General features: G+C 37.2%; 2 protein-coding genes across 2 annotated transcripts in view; both read left to right on the forward strand.

Annotated features, from left to right (window-relative positions):
* The first annotated feature begins 611 nt into the window (after positions 1-611).
* On the forward strand, positions 612-12,374 carry viml (vimentin like). Its single transcript, XM_077221768.1, has 9 exons — positions 612-1,274; positions 2,469-2,529; positions 4,948-5,043; positions 6,733-6,894; positions 8,978-9,103; positions 10,801-11,021; positions 11,169-11,212; positions 11,294-11,379; positions 12,028-12,374. The coding sequence occupies exons 1-9, from the start codon at positions 772-774 to the stop codon at positions 12,067-12,069; spliced, it is 1,341 nt and encodes a 446-aa protein (XP_077077883.1). The 5' UTR covers positions 612-771; the 3' UTR covers positions 12,070-12,374.
* A 3,128-nt stretch (positions 12,375-15,502) lies between these two features.
* The window catches only part of pde1cb (phosphodiesterase 1C, calmodulin-dependent b), a 92,154-nt gene continuing 88,591 nt past the window's right edge, over positions 15,503-19,065 (forward strand). Inside the window, exon 1 of the mRNA XM_077222432.1 lies at positions 15,503-15,834. Within this exon, the coding sequence (XP_077078547.1) occupies positions 15,636-15,834 (199 nt within the window). The 5' untranslated portion in view covers positions 15,503-15,635. The remainder of the gene's footprint in view (positions 15,835-19,065) is intronic.

Genomic DNA, 19,065 nt, shown 5'->3' on the forward strand with positions numbered 1-19,065 from the left:
AATTTGAATTAATTAAAACTAAATTAATTAAGTAATACTAAATCCAGTTACATAAAACAAATTAATAATAAATAAAATAATTATAATGTATTATTCCATTAATAACAATAGAATAATACATAATGCAAAAATATATATATATATATATATACATATTAGGCAAGGCAAGGCAAGTTTATTTATATAGCGCATTTCATACACAATGGTAATTCAAAGTGCTTTACATAGAAGAAATAATCAAAAGAAATCAGAATAATTAAAACAGTTTAGAATAAAAGATAAAATACAGAATAGGCCTAATTAAAACAGTTTAGAATAAAAAAAAAATAATTAAATAAAATACAGTACGCAATCGGACGAACAGTGGTACAGTGCTCATTCAGTAAATTGTTAATTATTAAAATAATTAAATAAAAAAATACGAAATACATAGCCTACATGCATAAACGTTTGGTTTTGGCGAAATGTGTAGTTTTAAATCTATAATAAAATGCCACAGTAAAAAGGATATGTTCCAACTGGTGGCCTTTATTTCTAGTTTATTTCCTCAATAGGCGGAGAAGAGTAACTTAAAATAACTTTTGAAACACTCTGTAAGCCTGAAGGAACTCAATAGGGTTCTGACTGTGTCAGTCAAATCCTCCAGCACCCTTTTGTGATATGCATAATGAGTGCTATAAATAATGCTTCCTCTCCCCGTCGCTCCCCGTTTGGGACAGTTCCTGAAGAGAGAAACGGTTCTCTAAACTAGCCTACTACATAAAGTTCACGATGTCTACCTCCTCCTACAGAAAGAGATTTGGAGATGTGAGCCGGAGCAGCGCGTTCTCCAGCCGTCAGACCTCCAGTCCCGTGCGCTCGCGGGTGTCTTTCGGCGTCTCCTCGGCCCCGGTCATCTACGCGTCGAAGAGCCTCAGAGTCCGAAGTAGCGCGGGGATGCCACGACTGACCTCGGAGACTGTGGACTTCAGTCTCTCGGACGCCTTAAACACCGAATTCAAGGCGAATCGGCTAAGTGAAAAGGCGCAGATGCAGTCACTGAACGACCGCTTCGCCAGTTACATCGAAAAGGTGCGTTTCCTGGAGCAGCAGAACAAGATCCTGAGCGCGGAGCTGGAGCAGCTGAGGGGTCAGAGATCGTCCAGCATCGCGGATCTGTATGAGGAGGAGATGCGCGACCTGAGGCGACAGGTGGACCAGCTCATCACGGAGAAAACACGCGTGGAAGTCACGCGAGACAACCTGGCAGAAGACATAGAGCGTCTCAGAGAGAAGTAGGCTATGACAAACATTCACAAAATGTTTGGGCACGGTAATGTGTGAATAGCATTGGCATTAGGTCATACAGAGTACCAAGTGATATAATACCAAGGTAACATCGGCATTTGCAGGGTTGGGGATAACGCATTTACAAGTTTACTTTACATTTACAACTAAATATCTGGGTTACTTTTTCAAATAAGTTACTTTGTTTTCTCATTTATTGACTGACACCTCGCTTGTCCCCATGTTGAGAGAAATCAGGAGTAAGTGCAGAGGCGTAGTTAGACTTAATGTGAGCATTGTGTCTATTGATCTCACTTGAACAAAACAGATTCATTATTCCTCAAAATGAATGAAAACAGTAAAGTGCATAGCCTACTCAGAATATTGCGCAAACCTGCAATAGTTAAATGTTAAACTACACAAATATACTTAATGTATTTAATCTCACTTTATTAACCATAACTTCTCTGCTAATAACAGAAGGCTGTTTTGATTAAAACATCCTATTCTAGATTCTTTTTTGGGTACCGAAATTCTCTATAAAAATAACAAAGTTACATTTGGCATATGCAAAGGAGTTTGTGTACTATAAGCAACCCCTTCGTTTTTATTCTTTTTAGTAGGTGTGCAATACTTTGCAACAAATCAACATTAAATGAATTAAAATGATTCAATAATATTTGTAATTGCACACAGTGAGTGACCTTATCCATCAGGATATTGTGCAGTGCATAGTGACAGACCAGTGTTCAGGAAAGTGCTGTGGTGGTGTTTGCTTTTTAGTGTTTTGGAAAATATAAAATCAATTGTACTTTGTACCTCGAGGGGTCTTTAGCCTTGTTGTACCCTGTGCAGAATGAAGACTAAACCTTTTTGGAAACTTTACGGTTGTCAAAGCATCTAGCTCTAGCATAATTTGTTTGCATATGCACACTTTTTATATTATTTTGAGGTCTAATGCAATGAAAATAACCTCAAGTGAGTAGTGTGCTTTTTAAGCCAGAGTATAATTGCTTATGAGAACATTCAGAGTCATTCTTGAGAAGTTAAATGTTGTGATTGACCAATAAGAAACAAATATTCCTGAGAGCTGTGTAATAATTCAATAAATCAACTAGTGAAACTAATTTTTACATTTATTTTGAATTGGTGATTATTTTTACATAAACCAAATTGTTTTCTTATTGATGTGTCATTTACAGACTGCAGGATGAGATTCTTCAGCGAGAAGATGCAGAGAACAGCATGAGAAGTTTCAGACAGGTATAACACGATTGTATTTAAAACGAAAGGTTTTAAGAAATGTATAACTATTGCTATTTATATAATTTCAAATGGCAGTGTTTAAAGCCCCACTGAAGTGCCTTGAAACGCACAGCATTATTCAATGTGTTGGCGTAGTTCTGTCACGGAACAGTGAGAGAGGAATCAAGCACAGAATGAGTTTTAAACAGTTTATTGAGACACACACAGGAAGGACAAGCGATGGTGGGAGAAAAGGTGAACACAATTCAACAAAAGGCAAGGTATGAAGCACAAAGACCAACTTGACTTGACCCACACAACAGGACAATATATAGACAATAAAAAAGCATAAGTTAAATAGTGACTATGAATAGTACAATCATTTAACAGCATAACTGAAACAGATTGATTATTGCAAGTGGTATAATATTACAATAATAATAAGAACAGCAAATACAATGTAATATCAATTGCAGAATAATATAGACAATATGAAAAAATATGAAACATTATAATATTGATCATTAAACATATAGCCAGAAGTGAGAAACTATACGTTTTGAATGCTTATCTTCTAAATGCGAATGCTGTAATTGTTTTTGAGCACACTAGCTTATAGATAACAGTAAAGCTCCCAAAAACTCCATGTCTAACTTTAAAAGAATCTGCAGTTTTTTTTTCTATAAGAATTACAGGATTCTGCAATTCTGTTAGATAGACCACAAAAAAAAATATATATAAGAAATTGTGCAAGAAATTATTTCATGAGGCCTTTGCTGATGCATATAGCTAAAGATGTGATCACTACTGCTGTTACCGGAGTTTCAGAAGTACAGTTAAACTTGTTGCAACATTCAAGAGTAGCAAGACTAGTTTTCATCATTTAGATATAAAAATTGAGCAACATAGAATGACATGAATGGATAAAATTGTGTAATTTCTGCATCTGGGTGGATGACAGCTCACGGAGCTCACACGATAATCTACAATACCATTCAAAAGTTTGGGGTCATTAAGATTTGTATTTATTTAAGAAATAAATTAATACATTTATTGGGCAAGGATGCATTGAATTGATCAAAAGTGACAAAGGCATTTACGGATTTCGATATTAAATAAATGCTGTTCTTTTGAACTTTCTATTCATCAAAGAATCCTGACAAAGTATATCATTCCACAAAATCTCCTCAAAAATATGAAGCAGCACAACTGTTTTCAACATTGGTATTAATAAGAAAAGTTTCTTGAGTATCAAATCAGCATATTAGAATGATTTCTGAAGGATCATGTGACACCGAAGACTGGAGTAATGATGCATCACAAGAATAAATTACATTTGAAAACATTAAAACAGAAATCAGTTATTTTGGAATTATATTTCAAAATATCTGTGTTTTTACTGTATTTTGAGAAAATAAATGCAGCCTTGGTGAGCATAAGAGGCTCAAGGAACAATAGAACAAACTTAATAGCCTGGTTTCACAGACAGGGCTTAGATTAAGACAGGATTTGGCTTTAGTTTAATTAGGGCATTCAAATAACTTTTATAAATGTGTTATTTTGTCTTGAGACAAAACAATGATATTTTAAGATTTTTCGGTGCAAGTTTCTTTCAGTTAAAACAGTCTGGGACTATAGGCTTAAGCCTTGTCTGTAAAACCAGGGGATAAAGCTTTAAAGAATTGTGAATCTATTCTACTCATAATCTTTTAGCTAAATTATCTAAAATCATTACAAGGGGTGGTATGACCAGACTAATGTACTATTGCTGCTTGCAACTCATTTTCTCCATTTAATCACAGAAACAAACAAGTGGTTTAGTTTGGGAACTGGGATAGAGATCCTGGTTTGGGTCTGTGTTTGAGGAATGGCTCTGTGTGGCATGTCAGGCTCAGAGCTGAATGTCTTTGTCTCTGGCATTAGCGCTGGGAAATCTCCAGCTCTGCCGATTGCTCTTCCAGCAGACCCTGACAAAGCAAACTGTTGTGTCTAAACTGTCTGCCAAGGGCAGGAATGCCTGTGTGTGTGTGTGTGTGTGTGTGTGTTTGTGTGTGTGTGTGTGTGTGTGTGTGTGTGTGTGTGTGTGTGTGTGTGTGTGTGTGTGTGTGTGTGTGGTGTGTGTGTGTGTGTGTGTGTGTGTGTGTGTGTGTGTGTGTGTGTGTGTGTGTGTGTGTGTGTATGTGTGTGTGTGTGTGTGTGTGAGAGAGAGAGAGAGAGAGAGCACGTGTCAAGCATAAAAACAGGCTGAATGTTAAAGCCCTGTTTACGAGTAGTCCCGTCAGCAGACATCCAAATGGTGCCACACAAACTGCAGGGCATTGTGCCCGGCCCAGATACTCATTAAAACACAAAGACCTCTTCACTGTGTGCTTGCTGTGCATCTGTGCTCAATACAGTAGTGCTGCTGTGTCATATAATGTTGTTAATGTCGCGCAGGACGTGGATAACGCTGCTCTTGCTCGAGTGGATCTGGAGAGGAAGGTGGAGTCTCTCCAGGACGAACTCGCCTTCCTGAAAAAGCTCCATGATGAGGTGAGATAGTTTTTATTTCCTGAGACTAAAGCAAACTTCTCTTTAACTCACAGTAAAAGGCATTAAATGACAGATCAATGCATCTTCTTCTTACCACCACCACACTCTCAGCTAGTGATAGACTGAATAATCAACCAAGATTTTATACATATTTCCCCCCCCAATATTTTGCACATATCTTACAGTGATTGTACTCTATTTACCGTATAATAATCAGAGTATTATATTTATATGAGCTCCAACTTAATTGCTGTACTGTCTTGGTCATGTTAAGGAGCACGTAAATGTTGCCATTGAATCTAATCTAATCTTCTTCTTTTTTTAATAAGTGTTTATGAACTTTTAATAAATATTGTGTGAAATAGGTGTTCATGTAATTTTCACAATTTTCTGCATGTCTAATTTGCTATCATTAAACTATATTTTGTAGCCTATATATTAAATGAATGAAACAAAATTATTAAATGTATTATCAAATGTATTATATTACAACACATTACATTATATTATATTTATATTATAAACTTAGTGTTCCGGCATTTAGGAATTGATTATTATTTTCTATGTACAGCACATTAAAGTAAACTTCCCTGTATTATATTGAATTGTATTATATTATAATTAATGGACTTCTAAAAGTCCAGGGATTTACATTGTCACATTCAAATCTAAGGATAGCATTTTTTGTCTTAGAGACCTTTATGTACTAAAACGTTGTTTTAATCTATTAATTCCAATTTCCAAGGCATCATACTTTTCATAAAATGTAAATCCATCATAGCATTATCTATACAATTAAATAATAAAATGACTGTTTGAATGAGAAGTACCAAATGACAAAAAATATCTACGGTATGTGTGCGGTTTCAACTGCATAGAAACACCCTGGCAACCGTGCACAGCACGCTAGCATCATGGCGACAAGTTTTGCACAAGCAAAAGCTACTCAAAATGTAAAAGTTTGGCTGTTTATATGATCACAACACAAGAAAAGAAGGCATGACAGATGCTTTTCAGAATACAGAATACAGAGATACAGTCTGGAATCTCTCTCTCTCTCTCTCTCTCTCTCTCTCTCTCTTCTCTCTCTCTCTCTCTCTCTCTCTCTCTCCCTCTCTCTCTCTCTCTCTCTTTCTCTCTCTCTCTCTCTCTCTCTCTCTCTTTCTCTTTCTCTTTCTCTCTATCTCTCTCTCTCTCTCTCTCTCTCTCTCTTTCTCTCTCTCTCTCTCTCTCTCTCTCTCTCTTTCTCTCTCTCTCTCTCTCTCTCTCTCTCTTTCTCTCTCTCTCTCTCTCTCTCTCTGTTTCTCTTTCTCTCTCTCTCTCTCTCTCTCTCTTTCTCTCTCTCTCTTTCTCTCTCTCTCTCTCTCTCTCTCTCTCTTCTCTCTCTCTCTCTCTCTCTCTCTCTCTCTCTCTCTCTCTCTCTCTCTCTCTCTCTCTCTCTCTCTCTCTCTCTCTCTTTCTCTCTCTCTCTCTCTCTCTCTCTGTTTCTCTTTCTCTCTCTCTCTCTCTCTCTCTTTCTCTCTCTCTCTTTCTCTCTCTCTCTCTCTCTCTCTCTCTCTCTTTCTCTCTCTCTCTCTCTCTCTCTCTCTCTCTCTCTCTCTCTCTCTCTCTCTCTCTCTCTCTCTCTCTCTCTCTCTCTCTCCCTCTCTCTCTCTCTCTCTCTCTCTCTCTCTCTCTCTCTCTCTGTAGGAGCTGGTTGAGCTGCAGGCACAGATCCAGGGCCAGCAGGTACAGGTGGATATGGACATGGCTAAACCTGATCTGACAGCTGCTCTGAGAGACGTCAGACTGCAGTATGAGAACCTGGCAACCAAAAACATCCAGGAGTCAGAGGGCTGGTACAAATCCAAGGTGTTTAACATGAGCCTTTTCACCATTGACAGGGATTTCCTCTATTTATCATCAACATCTTAGCCTCTTCTTTATCTTGCTTCGCATTTTGTTCTGTGAGTCATAACTGTCAGATGAGCTGCTTCTGCTTTTAAGGAATGAAAAAAAGTCCTAATTTACTAAAATGTTTTTTTATGGATTTGTAGCAAATTAGCTCTAAAGAAATATTAATAATAAATCATAACTTGTTATAATTGACTATGAATATTTGGATCAGTTAATAGAATTAACTTAATGTAGTAAAATTAATATTACAATCAATCCACCTGTATTTCCGGGGTATGGGAAATGTCTTTCTTACAGTACAGTACTACTAATGGTGCGTTCACGTGCTATGGAAAATATGATATTTTCCACTTGTGAACTGGTATTTACCAGTGTGTTGCGTTCAAGTGCTTTTGTTGTCGTAATGTGGTAAAAAGATGGAGATCCAGACCTGTTATTTAGCTAAAACTATTTTAGATTGCTTAAGTCATCTGCTACAGCAAGAAGATGATTTATCAAAACTCAAACGGTAAATAATATGCTGTATATTTTCTAGATTATGAATAGTACATATTTTTACCATTCAACACTCTCGCATTGCTCTCCGCCATTTTGAAAAGGTCAAAGGTTATCTCATCTCGCCAACTCGTGCATCAAAATATTCTACGAGCTGCCCAGGGAAAATACCACATGAGGGGGTGTTCATGTGCATTTTCCATGTCGGCTTTTGGTATTTACCATAATTACCATAGCACGTGAACGCACCATAAGAGCAAGTGGTCAAAATCTGCCTGATTAGGGACTCCAGTATATGAGCTTGAGACTTGGACAACTTTACGTGTAACATGAACAAGATTTTATTAACTAGACTAAACACTAAAGCTACTCTAACATACACATACATGCATGCATACAGTTTACCAAGAGAAAGAGAGCTGAAGCAGAAAACAGGAAAGCAAGAAGTAATAGCATTGTTTGAAATACAGCCTTGAGCAAACCATCTGTTTAGTTCTAACATGCCCTTCTTTAAAAGGGGTAAGGATACTTAATGTATCAAATAATGAGACTAAGTTTGATACTCGCATGTCCCGTCTATTTGAATTAAACTGTCCTGATGAAATTTGATGAGGCTCCAGTTGATCTTTGCCGATGTTGTCTTGATGAGAGAGAACCAGTGGGAGTCAGAGGATCTTTGGCGAATGGAAAGACAAGGCCGCAGCCTGGCACAAGCTTAGAAAACCTCTAGTTCAGCATCATCTTCACATCAGGATTTCAAAAAGGGACTAAGAGAGTAAGAGGCGTAATCTTGTGATCACTGATTTTTAAAGTGTGAAGATGTCACACCCTCTGGAGGGTTCTGAGCCAATAAGAAGTTGTTCCCTTTGGAGGGAATTTCTTTACGACCTTTTGTTCAAGCATGCCTTTGAGCATGTAATTTGATTGGGTGTTTAGCAAAAGAATCTTCAAGATCCTTATAATACTAATGCATCACAAAGTTAGCAAAATGTAATGTAAATTAACAAATGGTGGACCAAGATTGGAGTTTATAGAGACTAAACATGTTACACATGATTTTGGTTAACCATAGTATGCAAGTCTGAAACATTAATCCAAAAGAATTGAATGAATATATAGGCCAAACCACATAAAAGGAAAATCATGAGATGGGAAAAAGATACACGTTTATACATTTCTTAAGTGGTTATATATAGAATATGTAGGATTAAAAGGGTTTATTTATCCTTCTCAGCAAGAATTAAGTGAGTCACAAATCTCTGCAAATTCCTCCAAAGTCTTATCAGTCTTACTGTGTGTCCTGTAACAGGACACCGGGTTCTGCCAGTGTGTTAGCTTCATTTGGGATGTTAGTTTTGAGGGAAGTTTCATAGACCTTTGTTGGGAGAGTGAGTTTGCTGGATTATTGATTAAATATAATTAATCATTTGTATGTGCCTGATGTGTCCAGATGCTGCAGATTCTCCCTTTTATACTCACATTTAAGTTTTACTTCGGTTTCCAAACTATACCCTTACTAACACGTGTCTTCATTCACTGTCAGTTTGCTGACCTGACAGAAGCGGCTAACAGGAATAATGAAGCTCTGCGATTGGCCAAGCAGGAGGCCAGTGAATACCGCCGTCAGGTGCAGGCGCTCACCTGCGAGGTGGACGCCCTCAAGGGAACAGTAAGTAGTTTACATATTTAGGACATATCCTTTGGCTAGAAATGTGATGACTGTAACAACAAACCTCAGTACTCAAGGGGGCCATAGAGTTTTCTTCGAATACTGTTGTTTTATCGTTGTGTTATTAACATGGCTGACAGTTTTTCTAACTTTTTCCTTCAAAGTGATGCTTTGCCATGACAGTAGTCAACTTTAAAGAAAAAACTGACTGTAGAAAAAGGCAGTTTACACCAATGTCTCCCATAGATCCTCTTGTGCTGAGATAATGCATGTAGTCTTTACCTTTGAGCTTTTAACGTCAAACCTTCTTGCTGTTATTTTGCCTTTATATTTGTGAAATGCTGTAAACATCTGTACAGAAAAATATTAAATTACACAAATATGAATATAAATAAAGCAAACCTAGTGCATGTTCCCAAATGCATGTTAAACTCTTGCTGAGATGGAGTTTGTGAGTAGCAGCAATTAATTTGAACCAAACTGCTCTGAAAACATGGTTTTATAAAGCTGTATGTATTATAATCCTTCAGTCCGGAAAACATGCAGCTGTCACGGCGTGGTTGCAGCATGGGAAAAAATTAAAACAAAGATGCTCATTATTCTCAAATATCAAAAAACAAAAACAGAACAACCAGCAAAATGTGATAAAAACTGAACAAAGACTAACAGAAAACAGGCTCAGTACTAACGCAAACCAAACAAAGAAATGAGAAACAGGTGCAGTGCATTAATCAAACATTGAATAACCATGGAAGCTAATGCTAACACAGGAAACCAACTCAGAATACAACTCAAGCAAAACTCAAACTCAGACAAAATGTGACAGCAGTGCCACAGGCTATATACTTGTTTAACTAAATAGCAGCCTTTGATTTGATAATGGAAATTCGATTATATATTGCTATTTCGGTTTAATTTTGAATAATTGTGCAGAGCAATTAGTTTATTTTAATGTTACATTCGATTTAGGCCTAAGCTCTTATGAACACACAAATCCCCTGCAGTTCCCTCACAAACTTCTGTTTGGGAAACCCTGGCAGTGTTAAGTTACCCAAGTTACCCACAGGGAAAGTTACTTTTAAAAGTATATTGCGTTACTCTCTAAAAAAAGTAACTACTTACATTACTTAGTTACTTTTTCTGAAAAGTAATTTTCAAAGTTTTTCTCATTTGGTCGAGGCTCGCTTTCTTCCAGGCCTTGCAGGTGTTTTTTTTTTTAGGGCTTTCATGCATTCAACAATATAGCCTATGCACTGTAACATACACCTTCATTTTCTTTTAAAAACAAATATATAATATTATCCTATTCTGACCACCTAGAATATTTCCTGACCCCTAGAGCAATGTATGACATTCAAAAGATCTCTTTATGGGTTATATTACTGTATGCAACCGTTTTTATTGAAAGTTGAAAGTTATGTGTTTTGTGACTTTTGTATGCTTTGTCTGTTCCCGTGCACACGAGTGCACATGTGAATGCAATATGGAGAAGAGAGAGAATTTTAATACAGTAGTAGAACACTGGAAAGTAACATGCATTGCTTAAAAAAAAAATATAATGTGTACATTTATAAAGTAATCTGTTACTTTACTCGATCCTTTAAAAAAGTAATCTGATTACAACACTGAACCTAAGTGTAGAAAAACCTGATATTCCATGACTACCATAACATCTTTTCTTGATGTAAAAAATGTAGAATGAATCTCTGGAGCGTCAGATGAGGGAGATGGAGGAGAACTTTGGAATGGAGTCATCTAGTTCCCAGGATAATATCGCTCGGCTGGAGGAGGACTTACGAAGCATGAAGGACGAGATGGGAAGACACCTGCATGAGTATCAGGATTTGCTCAATGTCAAGATGGCCCTGGACATTGAGATCGCCACCTACAGGAAACTTCTAGAGGGGGAGGAGAGCAGGTGAACACTTCCCACCGCTTTTAGTGCATCACTGCATGACTTCTTTAAAGAGATACTATTGTTTTATGAATATGGTTTATTTTGGGTTGAAACAACACGTTATAATGTTTTATAAATTAATTCTACATTTTATTCTCTTGGATGTAGAATTGCTCCCCCTCTTCCAAACTTCTCCTCCTTCAGTCTGAGAGGTAAGACATAAATTCACCAATAAATAACAAAAAGAAAAAAAAGGTCCTTGTGCAGTTTAATTGAAAATTACATTTTCACAGATATGATGTTGGAGTCCAAGCCTGTTACTGAAAATACATTTACTAAGAAAGTTCTTATTAAGACCATTGAGACCAGAGATGGCCAGGTATGTGCTTAACTTATCACTGTATTTTTACACACTCTTAGGGCTGGTTCTGACAGAATGTGTTTTTGCTTTTTAAAATGCCAGATGCGGGCAGTGGAATGGGGAAAAACCGCAAGGTCTGGGAATGCGTCTTTTAAAAAGTTGAACTAGTTTTAACTTGAGTGCCGCATTTTTAAAACGCTGTCATGCGCGAGACGCTGCAAAGCCCGATCTCATGAAAGTGCGTATCAATACAACGAATGTTATTTCTCGTGCCATTTATATGCCTAAAAGAGTTTTTGCGTGTATATGATACGCAGTTTGCGCGTGCATAGGCCTATGATACGCACTTTATGGCGTGTAATACGCACGCACGCCTAAAATATGTCCTAAAATATGCTTCTATGTATTTATTTAAATATGTTAAATATTTTAGTTTTTTATCCTTCGGTAAATTAAGCATATTACAGGATTAGGTTTTTGATTTTTTTTGCATCATTCGTTATTTTATATATGTTTTGTAATTCACATTAATCTCTAATAATCTCTCTAATTTACAATATTACATTTCTGTACTTTAAATAAACCTGAAATCGATTTAATCTAATTTCAAGTCATTGATTTCAGTTCTCTCTCTCATGCACACTTCTGCTCTTCTCTTCTATTAAGGTGATCAATGAGTCCACTCAGAACCACGATGATCTGGAGTGATGGAGAGAAATCACTTACCATTATCATCCACCAACAGCAGCAATTTTTTGTATCCCAGTTAACTTCATCTAATATGAACAACCCACAATAACCTGCTTCAAAGTGCCTTTTTATCTGCCAAAAATATACCTTTCAAGTATTTGAGCCCGTAGAGGACCTGTAGTTCTGCTCAGAGTGAGAACACATGACCTTTAGCGTATACTGTGAATCTTTTCATTGTCTAAACCTGCTTTTATCTTCCACATAATGTTGCCTAAGGAAAATGCTTCAATAAAAATAATCAAAGAAGAGTTTTTATTCTTAAAGAGCCTCATTCTTTGTCTGATTTTTCTTCCATGGAAATTTAAATTTTGAAAGTAAAAGACAGCCTTAATAACAACAAATCTTGATTGTTCCTGAACTGCTTCTTGATTTGAAGCCCGTCACTGCCATCGTGTGGACATTTGTAAGAACAGAAAATACAAGTCAAAGTTGCATTCTCAAGTCCTAGATTTTGATAAACCTTTTCAAAACAGGGTGTTTCTCTCACCAAGGAGCATCCATGTTCTCGATAAGTGATTCACGTGGGATAGGATGTGTGTTCCTGTCTGTTTGTTCCAGTGATGGAGACTTGTACTCCCTGGACATGAGTGTTCAAGTTCCTGTTCGCTCCCATGTGTGCTGTCATATCCGAACATTTTTTTTAAAGGAATAGCTCACCTAGAAAGCAAAATCATTTACAAAATTATTTTCTTTCTTACATGGAACACAAAATAGGACATTTTGAAGAATTTCCATGGTTCTTTTTAATTAAAGGACAGATGACAGAGGGCTGTTAAGCTCTTAAGGGACAAGAAATATATCATAAATGTATTCCATACAACTCATGCACTAGCCTATATATCTTTTCCAAAGCCATGCGATTTCTTTGTGCGATGGAATTTATGCATTCGAAAATCAATTAAGATCTAGGGTTAACATAGAGAATTTTACATTTTACACTTACACATATTCATACCTTAAAGGTAGGTTAGGCAATTTTTGGAGAAGCTAGCAATAGCAAGCTAGTTTTGAAAGCATAAGATCCCACCCTTCCTTCAGAGCGTCTCCAAAGCACATGAACACGTACAGTAGGGAGCAAACGAAAGCATCACGATAGACGGCGTTAAATTACCTCATGTCTGAAAGCACATAACATTACAATAGGTGTGCTCCACCTGCTGCTTAGACCAATCGGTGCATGCCATCAAAGTACGCGAGAGTGATCAGAGAGCCAATGGCTCTGTAGGCCTATGCTTTAGAATCGCTCTCACGGTACTTTGATGTCATACGCCGATCGGTCTGCGTGAAACACACCTAACAATAGATTGGTGCAGGTATGGTATGAGATCACTTTATAGGGCCAAAACGCAAAATCGAGTTAGAAATTTTGCACTTCTGGTTTCATCGCCCCGAGGTCAATGTTTTTTTTTAATGTGGTTTTGGATAAATGGCTGAAATAAGGTCTGTGGTGAACACAAGCTCAAGACACTTTCGTTTTATTCTACGACATAAAATACACCAATATTACCCCACTCATGATTTTTTAAAGCTATAACGTGTCTTGAAAAAGGTGGTTGCTAACAAGCGGCTAAATGGGACTACAGAGGCTGCCGGGGACATTAAACGTCATCAGGACTGTGGCGAGCAGGACGAGGCCGAGAGCCGTGAGAGAATGGTGCGAGGCCGGTCTCGTGATTGATGATGAGCGACACCTGCGTGAAGTACTGGTCTCTATCTCCACGGATGAGCGGAAGCATAAAAGGAGGAGCAACGACACTGAATGACCAGAGAGGACCAGGCTTGGACTATTTTCTTTGATGTTTTGTTTTATTATGTGTGGCGGCAGTCGACCGCGAGGGGCTGCCGTCTTTACTTTCGTTTTTGTATTTGTTTATTAGGACGAACAGGTAAGCTCACTTCGCTTTTATAATTAAGCTCCTATAAACTATTCTAACTCAAACTTTCTGGGGGAATGTTTTTAGATAAAAACTGAAAGAGTTGTCTAAAGCTTAGTGATGGTGACGTTTAAGTCGTGGGACCGTGGTGTAGTTCTTTTATTGCTTATCTTTAGCTTTTTACTTCAGGCAACTGCGTTTAAGCTTCAAAATTCAAAACAGTTGTTCATCTGTGAAAATTATCTTGACGGACAAAACGTGTTAGTAGGCTATCATAAACTTGTGTAGATCACAGAGCTTGTTTTTTGCGATAATCCGAAAAACTATGGAAAAGTCCAATTGGGTTTTGTAGAGGAAACCAGTGTGATGCTAACTGCCGATTGGCCTACAAAGTGACCTCATATACTGCACCACTCTATAATGAACATTAACAACTTAAAGAGCTCTGACCTGTATCACCTGACTGCTGCAGATTCACTTCGGGGTTGATAGCGTTGCCATTGAAACGCATAAATTCGAGTCACAAACCGCTCCGAGTATAACGTCACAGGTTTCCATCTCTTTCAATTGACAGTAGTTATGGCGTGAACGCGGTAAGCTTATTGTTTTGGTTCAGTTGGAATTGTAAAAGGTGACATTTACCTGTGGTTGAAGTGCTCGGTGACTGACCTTGAAACACGCTGATGACGTGTGATGTTTGCGTGAGCTGGTGCGCGGAGGAATGAAAATACATGTTGACAGGCAGTCGGTCCGAATGCAATCATTGGACGAACATTTTATGGTCCTAAGCCTTCCATAGATTATATATGGGGCTACTTATAAATAGCCTACATTTAGACCACTTAACTTAGTGATTGCTATCAGGATGTGAAGAGACAAAACATTTTTCTGGAACTAATCACCTACCCAGTCTTTAAATGTTTATTTTTAATGCAAGTTGCAAACCAATTGCTCTTGGTTTGGAACATGTTGGTCAACCAGCTAACTGACCAGCTTGGACTAAACCGACTTCCAAGCTGGATTTTGCATCAGGGATGAGAAAGAAAATAATAACATTATTGCCACGACATGAAATTATGAGCGATTTTTTATTTTATTACTGAATAATGTTGATCAGAAAATACTTTTTAGTAAACATAGGCCTACTTAATTAAAGTAAACGCACGCGGAGAACAAATTTACAAATTGAGCTAATGAGAAATATTGCTTAGGCGCTACTAATGTAAATTTCCCCTTTATAAATATTATTTCTTATCACTTTAATTGCGAATGTAATTGCATATTCGTAGCTCGACAGTGTCGGATTTCATTAATGTAATACACTTGACAGACTAATTAAAGAAGCTTGTTTTCAACGCTCGTGACCCCAGAGACTCGTGTTTGCCAAACTAACTTCATTCGTGTGACGACCGCGCGCATTCTCTCGGGAAAGCGCACAGGAGATTTCCGCTGGTTCCATCGCCTCTGTTTGACAAAATGACACGCAAATAGCCTGAACCTAATACCGGAAGGTGGTTCATTATCCACGCTCAGAGGACACAGTTTGCTTTGTACCATAGTTCAATGAGGACGAGACAGCAATGACAGTGCCTGAATCAAAGTCATGGAGTGTGTAACTGTCTTTCCCAAGCAGACATTCAGTCGGCAGAGATGGGCTCAGTGACCTCAGCTTTCACCAAGTCGCGCAACACGTTGGTCAAAGTGGGTTCGGAGCCGCAGAAAGAGCCGGACGGGAAGCCGCGAACCGGGTCTGGTGTGATCGTCAAACAGACTAGCAAAAAACCGCTGGTGCAGAAAACAAACTGCACATCCAGAGCAAACACGGCACAGGTTCCTGCTTCTGCTACAGGCGAGTTTAAGTTTCTGTCATGTTTCATATTCTTATAGTGGTCGGTCCAGCAATTTCAGCTTTATGCCTTAATCCACTGGAATTATATAAATATAAAGCTGAAATTGCTGGATTTCTATTGGTAAAATTGTTTTTGTTTTGTTTACAGTAGCCTCAAAAGTACGCTAGAATTTGGAGTTGTAGCTCTTAACAATAGCTAAAGTTCATTAACCTACTTTAAATATCAAACCAAAAAAAAGTGGCATCCTTCCAGGAATTTTTTTTCCCCATAAGTTATTCATAATACAGTTCAAAATGACTATAATGTTCTACTTTATTTAGCATGTTTTTAATTTCTGATTTTTTCAATATACATATTAAAGTTTAGATTATGGCTAGGTAGGCCTAGTGTAACTAAAAATCTTTTAAAGTCTGGAAATCTTGATTAAAAAAATCAAGAAAAGCGGTGATGCTATTTAGAATATTCAGAATACAGATCATACCAAAATTACTTAAATACACTTACACTACAAATGTTTTCAATTTCTGAATTTATATGCATTTTTATATTTTTGTGGGGCTTTGTCAAAAATAGCAAGGAGCTGGTGTAACTTTTTTCAGAGATTGGTATGTACTGTATATTGGCTTTTAAAGGTTGAAATTCTGAAAAAAAAAGAAAATAATAGCATAATTGAAAATTTTGTTTTAAATATGAATGTTAAAAACCCTTCCTATGCTAAAAAAAAAGTCATGATAAGTCTCTCCCTGCATCCAAAAAATGCCTACTTCTATACAATACAGTGGGCAAAAATCAGTATAGCTGAGGAGTATGTCCCAATTCATAGTGTTCATAGTGTTCTTTTTCTGGCGAGATTCTGAAGTGCACATGTGATGGACACTTTACTATCCCATGAGGCTATGGGAGAGAAGTTGTGAATGGCAGTGAAGCGACGCAATTGATGTCGTAGGTCATATGATGGTGACAACATGGCGGATGTAGTATGTTCAATGCGCTGGCCTCAATGGCACACTTTTTGTGCTTGCGGGTCTTGTGAGACCGTTGGGTGTCCCATTTACCATTTTAGGTTTCAGAAGGGTGCTTGCGAACACATCCTTTGTGTGTTCGATATTAAGAGTGCTCCGATCAGGGTATTTAGGGCTGATCACTGATTTTCGATCACTGGAAGCAGTATTGGCTTTTAGTATGCGATTTTAGACGATCATGTTATATAATAACCATGTCTAAATGGTAACGTGGCTGACACAATAAGGCACCTGAGAAGTTCAACATAGTATAATATGCATTGACTGTATTCAAGTATATACTTGCGGAATGTACTATATTAACAAATGAGAAGTTCTTCAACTGCAGTACATACTCTGACAGTACACAATTTCAGACACAAGATCTTTTTGTCATTTACATTTATGTATTTAGCATACTAACAAAGCAACTTAGAAAAGAGGAACAACTTTGACCTTTTATGAAAGGGATGTTTTGGTCAGACCAAATGAGGTAATCTAATCATATGAAAATGTGTTTATTTATGACTAAATACTTCCCCAGTCATGTTTGTAAGATATATATATATTTTTTTTTTTTCTTCGAAAATAATAACTATTAATAGTAATGTTTTGATATTTTATTTTTTAATGACATTCATATATTTGTCAGTGTAGCTGAAGTGTCCACATACTCTTTTGGGAGCCACTGTTTTCATCTGTCTCTATTAGGTAATTGTGGAATTTCAGCACATGCCTTTATGAGACGGGTGGGAAACAGGTGTCTGCTCATTTTGGGTCAAAACACGGGTGATAGCATCCATTTATCTGCACATTAGAGAGTTCAGGCACTTCTGTGGAACAGATGAGAAAAACGCTCTATAATGGGATGATCAATGATGCGCCGCTACAGTTCTTTTGAAGGGTGCAGATCCGTGTTTTTTATGTTTGAACTCTTTGATGTTAGAATAACACTACCTCCTGATGCTTTATAAAGCACAAGGGTTTTTTAGAGACAAATCTAAAATGGACATAACCATTCAAGGTTTATTTTTATAATTGCTGTCTACTGTTGAAAATGCCATACATATTTATTTAATAGATTTATTAGCAACACTACCATGCAAATGTTTGGGGTCGGAAAGAATTTATTTGATTTTTGATCAAAAGAATATATTTTTATCAAAGATACAGTTAAACATATTGTGAAATATTATTACAATTTAAAATAACTGTTTTGTATTTTAATATATCTTTAAATGTAATTTATTCCAGTGATGGCAAAGCCAAATTTTAATCAGCCACATGATTTTTATCAATGTTGAAAAGAGTTGTGCTGCTTAATATTTTTGTGAAAACTGTGATACATTTTGTCAGGATTTTCATGTATAGAATAAAAAATTCTAAAGTCAAAGTACAGCATTTATTTAAAATAGAAATCTTATAACATTATAACTGTCTTTACTGTCACTTTTGATCAATTTAATGCATTTCTTAAAGGGGTCATGACATGAGAAATCAAATTTGCCTTGATCTTTTGACATTTAAGAGATCTTTGTACCATTAAAACATTCCTGCAAGATTTCGAGCTTAAAACGTCCTCCTTGATATAAACCATATAATATAATCAAGCTCCAAAACAACTATTTTGGGATATTGTGGGATTTGTGACATCACACAGGCAAATAGATTTGAATATACCTGCCTCCAGAGCAAGACATTGATTAATAGTCTTACATCATTGCATCATAGGCTCCGCCCTCTTGTGTTCAGTCACTTAACGGCTGACATTTGCCTTCACTGGATGTGAGTGTCACATCAAACGAAAATAGAACCCATTATAATCACTGACGATGTCTACACTGGATACAGTACCAGAGATGCGCGTTCGGATTTGGACAACTAATGTATTTAAAATCACCAAGTTTTAAAGGATTCTTTTTTCTGTATGACACTTCTCTGTCCCCTTTTCACCTGACCTGTAATAGAGGAAACGACCCTCAAGGGTGTCTAAAATATCTCCAGTAGCTCTATGTTTCATGGTTACCATAAACCAGTAACAGTAAAGTCTCCTGCTGTTGGTTGTTCAGGTTTTTCTCCCTCTACAGCGTTGCATCTCTAGAGAGCCACAGGTGGGGAGACACCAACCAACGCAGTGACTGAGTGTTACGTTTAGATCAAAACAAAACACAATCAGCTCAGTGTTATATGGTATAAGAGTTCAGTTAGATGTGCAGTTTGGTGTAAGGA

This window comes from Siphateles boraxobius, unplaced genomic scaffold (assembly GCF_051911475.1).
Source record: "Siphateles boraxobius isolate OS27281-9 unplaced genomic scaffold, OSU_SipBor_1 86, whole genome shotgun sequence".
Classification (NCBI taxonomy): Eukaryota; Metazoa; Chordata; class Actinopteri; order Cypriniformes; family Leuciscidae; genus Siphateles; species Siphateles boraxobius.